General features: G+C 45.1%; 1 protein-coding gene across 5 annotated transcripts in view; it reads left to right on the top strand.

Moving 5' to 3' along the window:
- LOC139264276 (pleckstrin homology domain-containing family G member 4B) overlaps positions 1 to 12770 on the top strand; it is a 240405-nt gene that overhangs the window by 159967 nt on the left and 67668 nt on the right. For all 5 annotated transcript variants that reach the window (XM_070880482.1, XM_070880479.1, XM_070880481.1 and 2 more), the window contains exons 6-8: positions 2996 to 3089; positions 7195 to 7281; positions 12455 to 12571. In XM_070880482.1, coding sequence (XP_070736583.1) covers positions 2996 to 3089; positions 7195 to 7281; positions 12455 to 12571 — 298 coding nt within the window. The remainder of the gene's footprint in view (positions 1 to 2995; positions 3090 to 7194; positions 7282 to 12454; positions 12572 to 12770) is intronic.

The following is a 12770-nucleotide window of genomic DNA, read 5'->3' as shown; positions in this document are numbered from 1 at the left end:
TCGTATTGGATTGTTCAGCCATCAAAGAACTCACTTTGGGAGTGGAAGCAAGTCTTCCTCGATTCTGAGGGACTGCCCATGATGATGATGATGATTTAAGGAAGGATATACTTGCATTGGGTGCTGTTCAGAGAAGGTTCACTAGGTTGATTCTGGAGATGAGGAGGTTGTCTTATGAAGATAGGTTGAGTAGGTTGGGCCTATACACATTGGCGTTCAGAAGAATGAGAGGTGATCTTATCGAAACATATAAGATAATAAGGGAGCTCAACAAGGTTGATGCAGAGAGAATATTTCCACTCATAGGTGAAACTAAAACTAGGAGACATAGTCTCAGAATAAGGGACTGCCCATTTAAAACTGAGTTGAGGAGGAATTTCTTCTCTCATAAGGTGGTAAATCTATGGGATTCTCTGCCCCAGAGAGCTGAGGAGGCTGGGTCATTGAATATAATTAAGGTGGATCTGGACAGATTTTTGAGCGACAATGGAGTAAATGGTTGTGGGGAGCTGGCAGGGAAGTGGAGTTGAGTTCATGATCAGATCAGCCATGAGCTTACTAAATGGCAGAGCAGGTTCGAGGGGCCAGTTGGCCTACTCCTGCTCCTATTTCTTATGTTCTTATGTTCTTATGATTTGCAGCCATATCTTAATCTAATCACAGTCGGAGTTATTGATTGGCATCGAAAGGAAAATGTACTCCTTACTATTATCATCACGCCTAAAGCCAGCCAAGCTAGCACAGGCCAGGGATCAAACCTGGAACTTTCCTGGTCCATAGGGCTCAGTACCACGCAGGCCATTGGGCTTCAGGAACAGAACCAATTTAAGTAAATTCAAGAAATGGGCCCAGGTTTTGGCTGAATCTTGTGTTAAGCTAAAGTTAGATATAACATTGTCGATCCAAAGAGTTTAGGCTAGGAATTTCCTTGGATCTGCTCCTGTTCTGGCACTATGAATTCCCAGGAAGCATGGCGGAAATCCCAGTTATGCACATCAACAAATCTTTCACCAAACTTCAGAGGTTACGGTACTGAAGCGGGAGCAGCTCTGAGGAAATTCCCGGCCTTGTACTTTTCTCTTGGATTGATTTTCCCCTCTGTCCCAGTCAAGTGACTGATTAGCTCCCTACTTGCATAAGGTTTGATGGGGGCCAAAACCATAAAAGGACAGGCAAAAATCTACATTTAGAAAGATACGGAATCAATCGGGACAGTCAGCATGGATTTGTAAAGCGAAGGTCGTGTCTGACTAACTTGATTGAATTTTTCAAGGAGGTAATCAGGAGGGTCGATGAGGGCAGTGCGTATGAAGTCGTGTATATGGATTTTAGCAAAGCTTTTGATAAGGCCCCACATGGCAGACTGGTTACGAAAGTAAAAGCCCATGGGATCCAGGGCAAAGTGACAAGTTGGATCCAAAATTGGCTCAGAGGCAGGAAGCAAAGGGTAATGGTTGATGGATGTTTTTGTGACTGGAAGGATGTATCCTGTGGTGTTCCGCAGGACTCAGTACTAGGTCCCTTGCTCTTTGTGGTATACATCAATGATCTAGACTTGAATATAGGGGGTATGATTAAGAAGTTTGCGGATGATACTAAAATCGGCTGTGTTGTAAATAATGAAGAAGAAAGCTGCAGACTGCAGGAAGATATCAATCAACTGGTCAGGTGGGCAGAACAGTGGCAAATGGAATTTAATCTGGAGAAGTGTGAGGTAATGCATTTGGGGAGGGCTAACAAGGAAAGGGAATACACATTAAATAGTAGGATATTGAGAAGTGTAGAGGAACAAAGAGACCTGGGAGTGCATGTCCACAGATCCCTGAAAATAGCAGGCCAGCTAGATAAGGTGGTTAAGAAGGCATACGGAATGCTTGCCTTTATTAGCCAAGGCATAGAATATAAGAGCAGGGGCGTTATGCTTGAACTATATAAAACACTGGTTAGGCCACAGTTGGAGCACTGCGTGCAGTTCTGGCCACAGCATTACAGGAAGGACGTGATTGCACTGGAGAGGGTATAGAGGAAATTTACGAGGATGTTGCCAGGAGTGGAGAATGTTAGCTATGAGGACAGATTGGATAGGCTGAGTTTGTTTTCTTTGGAACAGAGGAGGCTGAGGGGAGACCTCATTGAGGTGTATAAAATTATGAGGGGCCTAAATATAGTGGATAGAAAGGGCCTATTTCCCTTAGCAGAGGGGTCAACAACAAGGGAGCATAAATTTAAAGTAATTAGTAGGTTTAGAGGGGATTTGAGGGGAACTTTCTTCACGCAGAGCGTTGTGGGGTTCTGGAACTCACTGCCTGAAAGGTTGGTAGAGGCAGAAATCCTCACCACATTAAATAAGTACTTGGATGCGCACTTGAAGTGCCGTAACCTGCCTGGTTATGGACCTAGAGCTGGAAAGTGGGATTAGGCTGGATAGCCTCTTGTGGGCCGGCGTGGACACGATAGGCCGAAATGGTTTCCTTCCGTGCTGTAAACTTCTATGATTCTAGAATTACATGAACGGGAATAAAGCCAATTGCTGGCAATCCACCCGGAAACGCATGGGGTACATTTAACTTTTATCTCTGGTGGGAAACGGGTTGACAGCAAATTGCTTTGGGCGAGATGTAAAAAAGTCTCTCAGATCTTTAGCGCCTGTTTTTCGCCTGCGGATGAATGTTAGAAGTACCCCCTACGTTGAGTAGCACATGGTGGAATCCTTGGGCAGAATCTCTCTTTCTGAAGGGGGAGAGCTCTTAATTATATCTCAAAATTAGGGGTGGTGGGGGTGGGATGGGGTGCAATGCTCCAACTTTGCAGCTACCAGGCCACCATTGGGCACAGAAACAAAATGGCAAACATCACACGTGACACACGTGCCTTGAAATGAATACACCAACAGAAGGTTTGGGGAAAATTAAATGTGAGCACAGATTGAAATCTGAAATTAACTGAATTTAAACTGAGTTTAACCTCTTTTAATTGTGTAGTCTGTTCATTGCAGGAAGGAAGTGCGCGAGCTTGGGCTGACGGTATTAGTGGACGCTCGCAGATGTCCGCCCGCCTTCACCCTCTTCAAAGCTTTTACCGCACTGCAGGTGAGACATCACTGAAAACCTGACCAGATCAGCGAAGTGACTCTCCATTCATTGCTAACAATGTCACGTTATAACTGAGCCCTCTATGTTAAAGTGTCAATGCTATCTAATTTTTCACTCTGAATTGACGATCGCCTGATTCAATTTATCCTTTCAATTAACCTATTTACCTCATTTATCAGTCAGTTGCAATCTTTTCCAATTTCTCTCCTCTCTGATGGCATTGATTATATGGAATCCAGTATCAGTAACGCTGACCATGAAACTATCGGATTGTCATAAAAACCCATCTGGTTCACTAATGTCCTTTAGGGAAGGAAATCTGCCTTACCTGGTCTGACCTATGTGTCACTCCAGACCCACAGCAATGTGGTTGACTCTTAAATGTCCTCTGAGTTGTAACAAACTGCTACAAAGAAGTATCATCACATAAACTGCAGCGGTTGAAAAAGGAGGCTGCCCAGCAGGTTATTGGCCCATGGAGGATGGGGCAACTGAGTTCAGTCTCATTTTTACTTCAATTCTACACTTACAGTTTCGAGCAGGAATCATCAGAAAACCTGCCTGACTGTCTTTTCACTTCCAACAGTGCGATAGTATGGTGTCTCAGTGGGTAGCACTCTCACCTCTGAGTCAGAAGTTTGCAAGTCCAAGACCCGCTCCAGAGACTTGAGTACAAGGCTGACATTCCAGTGCAGTGCTGAGGGAGTGCTGCACCATCAGAGGTGCCGCCTTTTGGATTAGATGTTAAACCGAGGCCCTGTCTGCCCTCTCAGGAGGATGTAAAAGATCCCATGACACTATTTTGAAGAAGAGCAAATGGAGTTATCCCGGTGTCCTGGCCAATAATTATCGCTCAATCAACATACCAAAAACAGATTGGGGCTGAAATTGCCCTCATTCAAGTTATCTGGTGAATTACCGCCCCAATCGATGGGGTGGAGAATAGAGGGAAATTACCCTCTTTTTTTTTTTCCAAAAATCATTGGGGCGGAGTTTGGGGCGGCAGAGGGGTGGAAGCGAGTCGGGGGCGGGGTGGAAGGCGGGCGGTGTTATCAGCGCCGTGCTTATTTAATGTGGTGAGGATTTCTGCCTCTACCAACCTTTCAGGCAGTGAGTTCCGGACCCCCACAACCCTCTGCGTGAAGAAAGTTCCCCTCAAATCCCCTCTAAACCTACTAATTACTTTAAATTTATGCTCCCTTGTTGTTGACCCCTCTGCTAAGGGAAATAGGCCCTTTCTATCCACTATATTTAGGCCCCTCATAATTTGGCGGCCCGGCCGAGCCCGGGGGGCATAATTGTCAGGCCGACATAGCAGTCGGCCGACAAAAAAAAAACATGGCGACAGCGGCAGTAGGTCCTCCCCTTTAAGGGGAGCCGCGCCGCCATTACAGAAGGCCTCAGCGTCACTGGACCGCCGTCAAAAGGCTTGTTTTGGCACTGCTGGGCGGGCCGAAGATTTTCACACTGGAATTTCGCCGTCGGGGAGGGTGGGGTAGATCAGCAGTGTGCACTGTGATGATGCACTTAACACGGATCGTCAGCAGCGGAACGGTAGAGAGGAGGGGGGGAGTGGGTCATCACCGGATGACACAGAAGCGGAATTTTGATAATGGCGGCCATTACACGAAAAGTCGGTGGCCAGTGCACTCCCCAGCGTGGCCGCAGCTTTCCGGTGTTAAGAGGGCAATTTCGGCCCCCTGGTGCCTTTACGGTTTTGGGCCTTGCATTATGAAATTCGATTTTCTATATGTATATTTATATAAAATCCAGTAACTTTACAGCAGAAATAAGCAATTACGCCCATAAGAATCTTGTTTTAGTTACACATGTTTGAATACAGCTGTGCAAGGCGAAGGTGAGGAGGAGAGAGTTGAGCTTTGGATTATATTGCCCAAGATTGTTACCAAAATTAATTTCTGGAACTTGGTTGTTCATATCTGTAACCTTTTACAGTTTGTCTGCATTTGGTCTTTGCCTATTATTTTTTGTCCGATATTTTTGTGTTTTGGTTAGCTATTTGTGTCTGGTCTCATTTCTCTCTGTCTCTCTTGCGCATTTATTATTGTTTTTTTATCCCAAACTTAACTCTGGTTTATCTTTTGATGCATTCTTCTTCAGCTGCCTCATAATGCTGTGGTCCTTTGCTTCCTCTCTCCTGATATCGCTCCACATTAATTTGTATGTGCATTGAAAACTGGCAACTGGGGCTCCCTCTGATGGCAGAGTTGGTAAACATGTGTAGTACTTGAAAGGTTCGAGGTTGGATTCCTGGTCTATGCTGAGTTAGCTGTCCTCAGTTAGGGGGGTTGGGGGATGAGGGCAGGCAGCAGCAGGGGGCATGCAATTGGCCGCAGTTTACCTGGGCTGATCCTGACTCAATGACCCCTACTGGAAAGTATGGAGGTAATGTTCATTCTGGGCACGTGCGGGCAAACTAAGGGTTGCGGTTATACACCCCGGCCAATTTTTCTTTCCATTGACCTCACCTTCCAAGGACTCTCTCTTGCTGTGTGCGAACATTGGGTGAGGATGGGATTGGGCTCGACTGTACAATTCCTCTGTGGTTGAATAGCTGAGTGACACTCACTGTCTGTGAAGAATGACCATGTGGGCCAGGTGCTGGAGGGACACTCATGGATGAATCACCACCTTCAGGTGAAATGGAACACAAAAATCATAAGCTCCACTTTGGGTAATATATGGGGCTTCATTGGCTCACACTGTTGTTGTTGATATTACCATTGGAAATAATGCTGAGCCAGTTCCTAATTGTGATTTGTGTTCTAACATGCACAATCTACAGAGTGATAAAGAAAGGAGCACAGTGAATTGAATTCCTGTGGAGTTGGGTTTCCAATTATTCTGTATATTATAGTCGGGTTCATTATATAAACACACCACGCATTTACAGATTAGTGCAATGTTTGCATTTCACCTTAGAAAACCTGGAGTTCACCGTATTCTTTGATGAACTGCCTATTTTTGCCTACACTGCTTCTATGGCGATGGTCATGTCAAAGCTTCCTCCTTAAAAGAAGGAAGGCTCTTTACCCAAGTTGCATTCTGGTTATGAATTGCACAGTTCAAAGGTCAGTGTACCATGTGGATCTGTTTCATCAATCTCACTGCACTCACCTGCTACACCAATCATTGAAGTTAACTAACGGGCCAGGAAGCTTTATGAATAATTGCAAGAGCTCCACGACATTATTGGATTGGAGGTAGAGGGGCCAAGACAAAAATAAATTAAGAAAATCCCAGGAGAGATGTGGGCTGGTTTCCCCTCATCCACCTCCTTACCAGCTATTAGATAGGTGCAGTATCTCCATGGTGTACTATGATTGTGAATGCTGGGCCAGGCTTAGAAAGATTCATTGAGGATGCAGACAAAAATGGGGGAGATAGCATGCCCATTGGGAATTCTCTGGATGGATAAACTAGGATAGGTCAAATGGCCTTCCTCATCTGTAATTAGCTTGTCATCTTGCAAAGTCCTGGGAATCCCTGGGCAGCATAGTGGAAACACAGACCGATGTCTCCAACCCTTTCTCCCCTTTCTAACATCAGGGAATCTTATGTGCTCTAAAAAGAAAAGAAAGAAAGACCAACATTTATATAACGCCTTTCACAACCTGGCACAAAGTGCCATGCAACAAATTAAGTAATTTTGAAGTGTAGACACTGTTGTAATGTAGGAAACGCCACAACCAATTTGCACACAGCAAGCTCCCGCATACAGCAATGTGATAATGATCAGATTATCTGCTTTACTGATGTTGGGTGATTAGCCAGGACACCAGGGAGAAGTCCTGGGCCTGCTTGAGTACCATGGGATCATTTATGTCTACTTGAGGGGAAAGATGGGGTGTCGGTTTAACGTTTCATTCAAAGAATGGCAGCTCTGACAGGGCAGTGCTCTCTCAGTACTGCACAGGAGTGTCAGCATTGATCTCCAGGCACAGCGAAGAGGAAAATCAGCTCTGTACCATTTATCTTGAATAAATGGAGCAATGTGGTGGTTGGTGTGATATCAACTGTCTTTAGTACTTAGATGTGTACTTGCTTCTAATTGTTGAACTATTTTTCTAACTGCTCACAGGTTGCCATTCCAAATGCCATTAACTTAGTCCTGGTTTTTGTGGAAAGGGAATCCACATTCAAACTGGAAAGGGATCCACTTGTTCAGGTAAGTCAAATTTTCAATGAAGTGGGGGTAAGAAGTTGTGGTATGCAGTTGTGATGCCATGATTAAAATGATTACACAGTTGGGGTATTTTTGTGAAGCTTTGAGGTAGCAACAAACCTGCCTGAGTCATCCACAACTCTGCTGCCCATATCCTAACTCACGCCAAGTCCCGTTCATCCATCACCCATGTGCTCGCTGACCTACATTGGCTCCTGGTCCAGCAAAGCCTCGAATAAAAAATTCTCATCTCTCCACGGCCTTGCCCTTCCCTATCTCTCTGATCTCCTCCAGCCCTACAACACTCCAAGGTCTCTGCGCTCCTCCAATTCTGGCCTCTTGAGCATCCCCATTTCCTTCATTCCACCATTGGCGGCTGTGTCTTCAGCTGTCACATTTTGCTTGATAATGCTCTTGTGAAGCACCTTGAGACATTTTACTATGTTAAAGGTGCTATATAAATGTAAGTTGTTATTGTGCAGCGATGCTTCTTAGCAACTTGTATACCGTTTACTAGTTTGAACCTGTTGTCTCTTGTTTTACTTCCACTGTTTTATTTAAAGAGGTATTCTGGATTAAACTTTTCCATACCATTTTTTACACTAGCCAATGTAATTGTTAAGTACTTTGAATTGATTGTGTTTTGGAAGTGGATGAACAGAGGATCTCAGTTGGGGATAATGGCCAGAAAGAAATATCCATTTTTGGAAGATAAAATCACGTGATGAAATATTATGAAATCTTACTTCAAATTAAAAATAAAACTCACAGTTATGATTTGGGTAATACTGTAAGATCTAGGGTAAGTTGTACCTTAAATGTGTTTGATAATCTACATTCGTGGGGACGATGCCGTTAACACCTTTGCAAGCAATCTTTTGTATTTGGTTGTCTGTTGTAAAAGTGGTTTGTGCCTAGAATACAGGGGGCTGAAATTGCCCCTCTCCTTAAAGCCTGTTACCACCGCAAATGGGAGGCTACACTGCGGAGTGGAGTGGCCACCGACTTTTCGTGGAATGGCCACTGATAGCCAATTGCCCTTCCTACGTTTCCCGGCGATGCCCTGATCCCTCCACTACTGCTCCACTGCTGCCGATCCGTCTTAAATGCGTCATCACTGTGCGTCAATCTATCCCCCATTGCCCCCCCCCCCCCCCCACCCCCACCGGCGAAATTCCCCTTTGAAAATCTTCGGCCTACCCCGCATGCCAAAACTTGTTTTTTTTCCCGGTGGTCCAGCTTTCTGCAACGGCGGTGTGGCTTCAATTAAAGGGGAAGATGCACTGCTGCTGTCGCCTGTTTATTTTTGGCGACCGACTGCCATGTCGACCCGACAATTATGCCCCCGGGTTTGGCCGGGCCGTTAACATGCAGCCTGGCACCCCCTCTTGGGTGCCAGGCCACTAGCCCGGCCGAAACCCTCCCTGGTGGCCCAGTGAACCGAAGTTTTAAAATCGCGGCGGCTCTCCCCTTTAAGTGAAGGGGAGAGCCGTGGTGGCGCGATGCCGTGATGACATCATCGCGGCGGTTACTCTGCATCGCCTCCAACTTCTGCCCCTCAGATGTTGCCACCGCCGCGAGTCCATCCCTCTTGTGTAATCTCGCCCCCATTAAGAGTGGCTTCTGGATCTGAATTTAAAAAAACGAAGAGCGGAATTTCGCTCAAGGGGCGGCATCAACCACAACTAAGGTAGAAACCATCGAAATGGAGTACGTGCACCCCGTTTCGGGTAGGGGGCAATTTCTATCCCCAGATGTTTTATAGTTTGCTGTGAATATTGATATTGGTGCGTCAGCCAATGAGTTGGTGGCAGGGCAGAATGAACAGAGTTTCTGAACTCATGACAGAAATAACAGCAAACAGTCTCCTGAATACAGCAAAATGCATGAATGGAGGCTAGTTCCATAATACTTCCCTCCACTCCAGTGGATTCTGGCACAGAGATTGAGAGCATGCAGTGTTGGCTCCCAACATTTACTTTTTGTGGAACAGATGACCTAAAACCGAAAGCCTGATCCTTACGCCCGCGGTTTTGTGATTCTGTGCTGCATTCAGTTCCTGCCAGTCCTGTTACAGGCTGAAAGAAGGGCAGATATGGCAGCTCAACATTCCTGGTTACAGGGTTTTCAGACGGGATAGAGAGAGGGGGTAAAAAAGGAGGGGGTGGGGGTTCGCAGTATTAATTAAGGAAACAATTACAGCTGTGAGAAGGGATGACATGTTAAAGGGGTCATCAAACGAGGCCATATGTGTTGAATTGAAGTACAGAAAAGGGGCGATCACACTAATGGGAGTGTACTATAGACCCCCAAACAGTCAGAGGGAGATAGATGTGGGCAAATTGCTGCAAAGTGCAAAAACTATACAGCTGTAATAGTGGAGGATTTCAACTACACGAATATTTACTGGGAAAAAAGCAGTGTGAATAGTACAGAGGGTGCGGAATTCCTAAAATGCATTCAGGAGAACTTCTTTAGCCAGTATGTAGCAAGCCCAACAAGGGAGGGGGCGGTTCTAGACTTGGTTTTGAGGAATGAAGAGGGGCATGTGGAAGGGGTATTGGTGGGAGAGCATTTTGGTGCTAGTGATCATAATTCAGTAAGATTTAGGGTAGTTATGGAAAAGGACAAAGGTGCACCAGGAATAAAAGTTCTCAATTGGGGTAAAGCCAGTTTTGCTGAGCTGAGATGGGATTTGACCAAAGTAGACTGGAAACGGCTACTTGATGGTAAATCAGTGTCAGAGCAGTGGGGGGCATTCAAGGAGGAGACCCTGAGGGTACAGAGCAAGTATGTTCCCTTAAAAAAAAGGTGGGGCAAACAAATCTAGAGCCCTCTGGATGTCAAGGGACATACAGGGTAAGATAAAGAAAACAAGGGAAGTTTATGACAGATTCCGAGGACTCAATACTGCAGAGACTCGAGAGGTGTATAAGGAGTGCAGGGGTGCAATTAAAAAATATATCAGGAAAGTAAAGAGAGAGCATGAAAGAATGTTGGCAAGTAAAATCAGGGAAAACACAAAGATATTTTACCAATACATTAAGAGCAACAGGATAACTAGAGAAAGAGTGGGGTCTATTAGAAACCACAAAGGAAATCTGTTTGTGGAGGCAGACGATGTGGATATGATTCTTAATGAATACTTTGCATCTGTTTTCATAAAAGAGAGGGGCGATGCAGACTTTGCAATAAGGGAGGAGGAGTGTGAAATATTAGAAGATATAAACATAGTGAGAGAGGAAGTATTAAGGGGCTTAGCAGTATTGAAAGTGGATAAATCCCCAGGCCCAGATGAAATGTATCCCAGGCTGTTAAGAGATGTTAAAACAAGAAATAGCAGAGGCTCTGACCATCATTTTCCAGTCCTCTCTGGCTACTGGTGCCAGAAGACTGGAGGACTGCTAATGTTGTACCTTTGTTTAAAAAGGGAGAAAGGGATAGACCGAGTAATTACAGGCCCTCGGTGGTGGGAAAATTATTGGAAAAAATTCTGAGGGACAGAATAAATCTTAATTTGGAAAGACATGGATTAATCAAGGACAGTCAGCATGGATTTGTTCAGGGAAGGTCGTGTCTGACAAACTTGATTGAATTTTTTGAGGAGGTAACCAGGAGGGTTGGTGAGGGCAGTACATATGATGTAGTGTATATGGATTTTAGCAAAGCTCTTGATAAGGTCCCACATGTCAAACTAGTCACAAAAGTAAAAACTCATGAGATCCAGGGCAAAGTGCCAAGTTGGATCTAAAATTGGCTCAGAGGCAGGAAGCAAAGGGCAATGGTTGATGGATGTTTTTGTGACTGGAAGGCTGTATCCAGAGGGGTTCCGCAGGGCTCAGTGCTGGGTTGCATGCTTTTTGTGGTATATATCAATGACTTGAATTTGAATGTTGGGGGTATGAGTAAGAAGTTTGCAGATGACACTAAAATAGGCTGTGCGGTTGATAATGAAGAAGAAAGCTGCAGATTGCAGGAAGATATTAATGTACTGGTCAGGTGGGCGGAAAAGTGGCAAATGGAATTAAATCCGGATAAATGTGCGGTAATGCATTTGGGGACGTCGAACAAGACAAGGCAATACACGTTAAATGGTACAACACTGAAAGGTGTAGAGGAACAAAGGGACCTTGGAGTGCAGGTCCACAGATCCCTAAAGGTAGCAGGCCAGGTAGATAAGGTGGTTAAGAAGGCATATGGAATACTTGCCTTTATTAGTCGAGGCATGGAATACAAGAGCAAGGAGGTTATGCTTGAACTGTATAAAAGACTGGTTAGGCCGCAGCTGGAGTACTGCGTGCAGTTCTGGTCACCACACTACAGGAAAGATGTGAGTGCACTGGAAAGGGGGGAGAGGAAATTTACAAAAATGTTGCCTGGACTGGAGAATTTTGGCTATGAGGAAAGATGCTGGGTCTGATTTCTTTGGAACAGAGAAGAGTGAGGGGAGACCTGACTGAGGTGTATAAAATAATGGGGTGGCCTGGTTAGAGTGGCTAGGAAGGACCTGTTTCCCTTGGCAGAGGGGTCAATAACCAGGGGACATAGATTTAAAGTAATTGGGGGGAGATTTAGAGAAGATATAGGGGAAATTTCTTCACCCAGAGGGCAGTGGGGGTCTGGAACTTACTGCCTAAAAGGGTGGTAGAGGCAGAAACCCTCACCACATTTAAAAAATACTTGGATGTGCACTTAAAGTGCCGTAACCTACAGGGCTATGGACCAAGAGCTGGAAAGTGGGTTTTGGCTGGATAGCTCTTGGTCAGCCGGCGCAGACATGATGGGTCGAAATGGCCGCCCTCTGTGCTGTTAATTTCTATGATTCTATGATACATGTGACAACTGTACATGAACTAAAAGTGCCTCACCACCTACGGCGATGAGCTATATAACGCCCATTTCAATTCTCACAACCATGAAGCTCCAAATCTCAGTCTCTGAAGGGCCTCATTTCTGAATCCTCTCAACCCAAAGTTCAAAGGTGCTGAAGATTTTCAACCCTTCCAATGAAGAATCTCAGGCAGTGAAATATTTACTAAATAAACTTTGTTGTGTCAGGGTTAAGTTGTGTCTACTCTCACTGGATGGCATTTGTGTGTATTAGGAGGCACATTGGCACACATGGAGTCACTGTTAAGTTTAACTTTGCCCTCTTTTGTTTAATCCCTCACTCCAGTATGAAATGGTGACGACGCTAAAGGTGCTACACAAGCACATTGATGGCAGTCAATTGACGCAGGAGTTTTCTGGAACCTTTCCTTACGATCACAACGACTGGATCCGCTTTCATATGGTTTGTACATTCTGCCAGAAGCAGTGAAATATTCCCACATAAGCACGCCCTGTCACTGGTACATTCGGGTAATACTTGCACACTCTGGGAGTGTTACCTCGACAAGTGTCCTGTTAAAATTTGACAGCTAACTCCAATAGATGAAAGTGTCCCTCAAGCTGAATTGTTCGAGATTTATTTCAATAAGTCACTGGAATGA

This window comes from Pristiophorus japonicus, chromosome 5, assembly GCF_044704955.1.
Source record: "Pristiophorus japonicus isolate sPriJap1 chromosome 5, sPriJap1.hap1, whole genome shotgun sequence".
NCBI lineage: Eukaryota > Metazoa > Chordata > Chondrichthyes > Pristiophoridae > Pristiophorus > Pristiophorus japonicus.
This window is presented reverse-complemented; position numbering and strand designations above follow the sequence as displayed.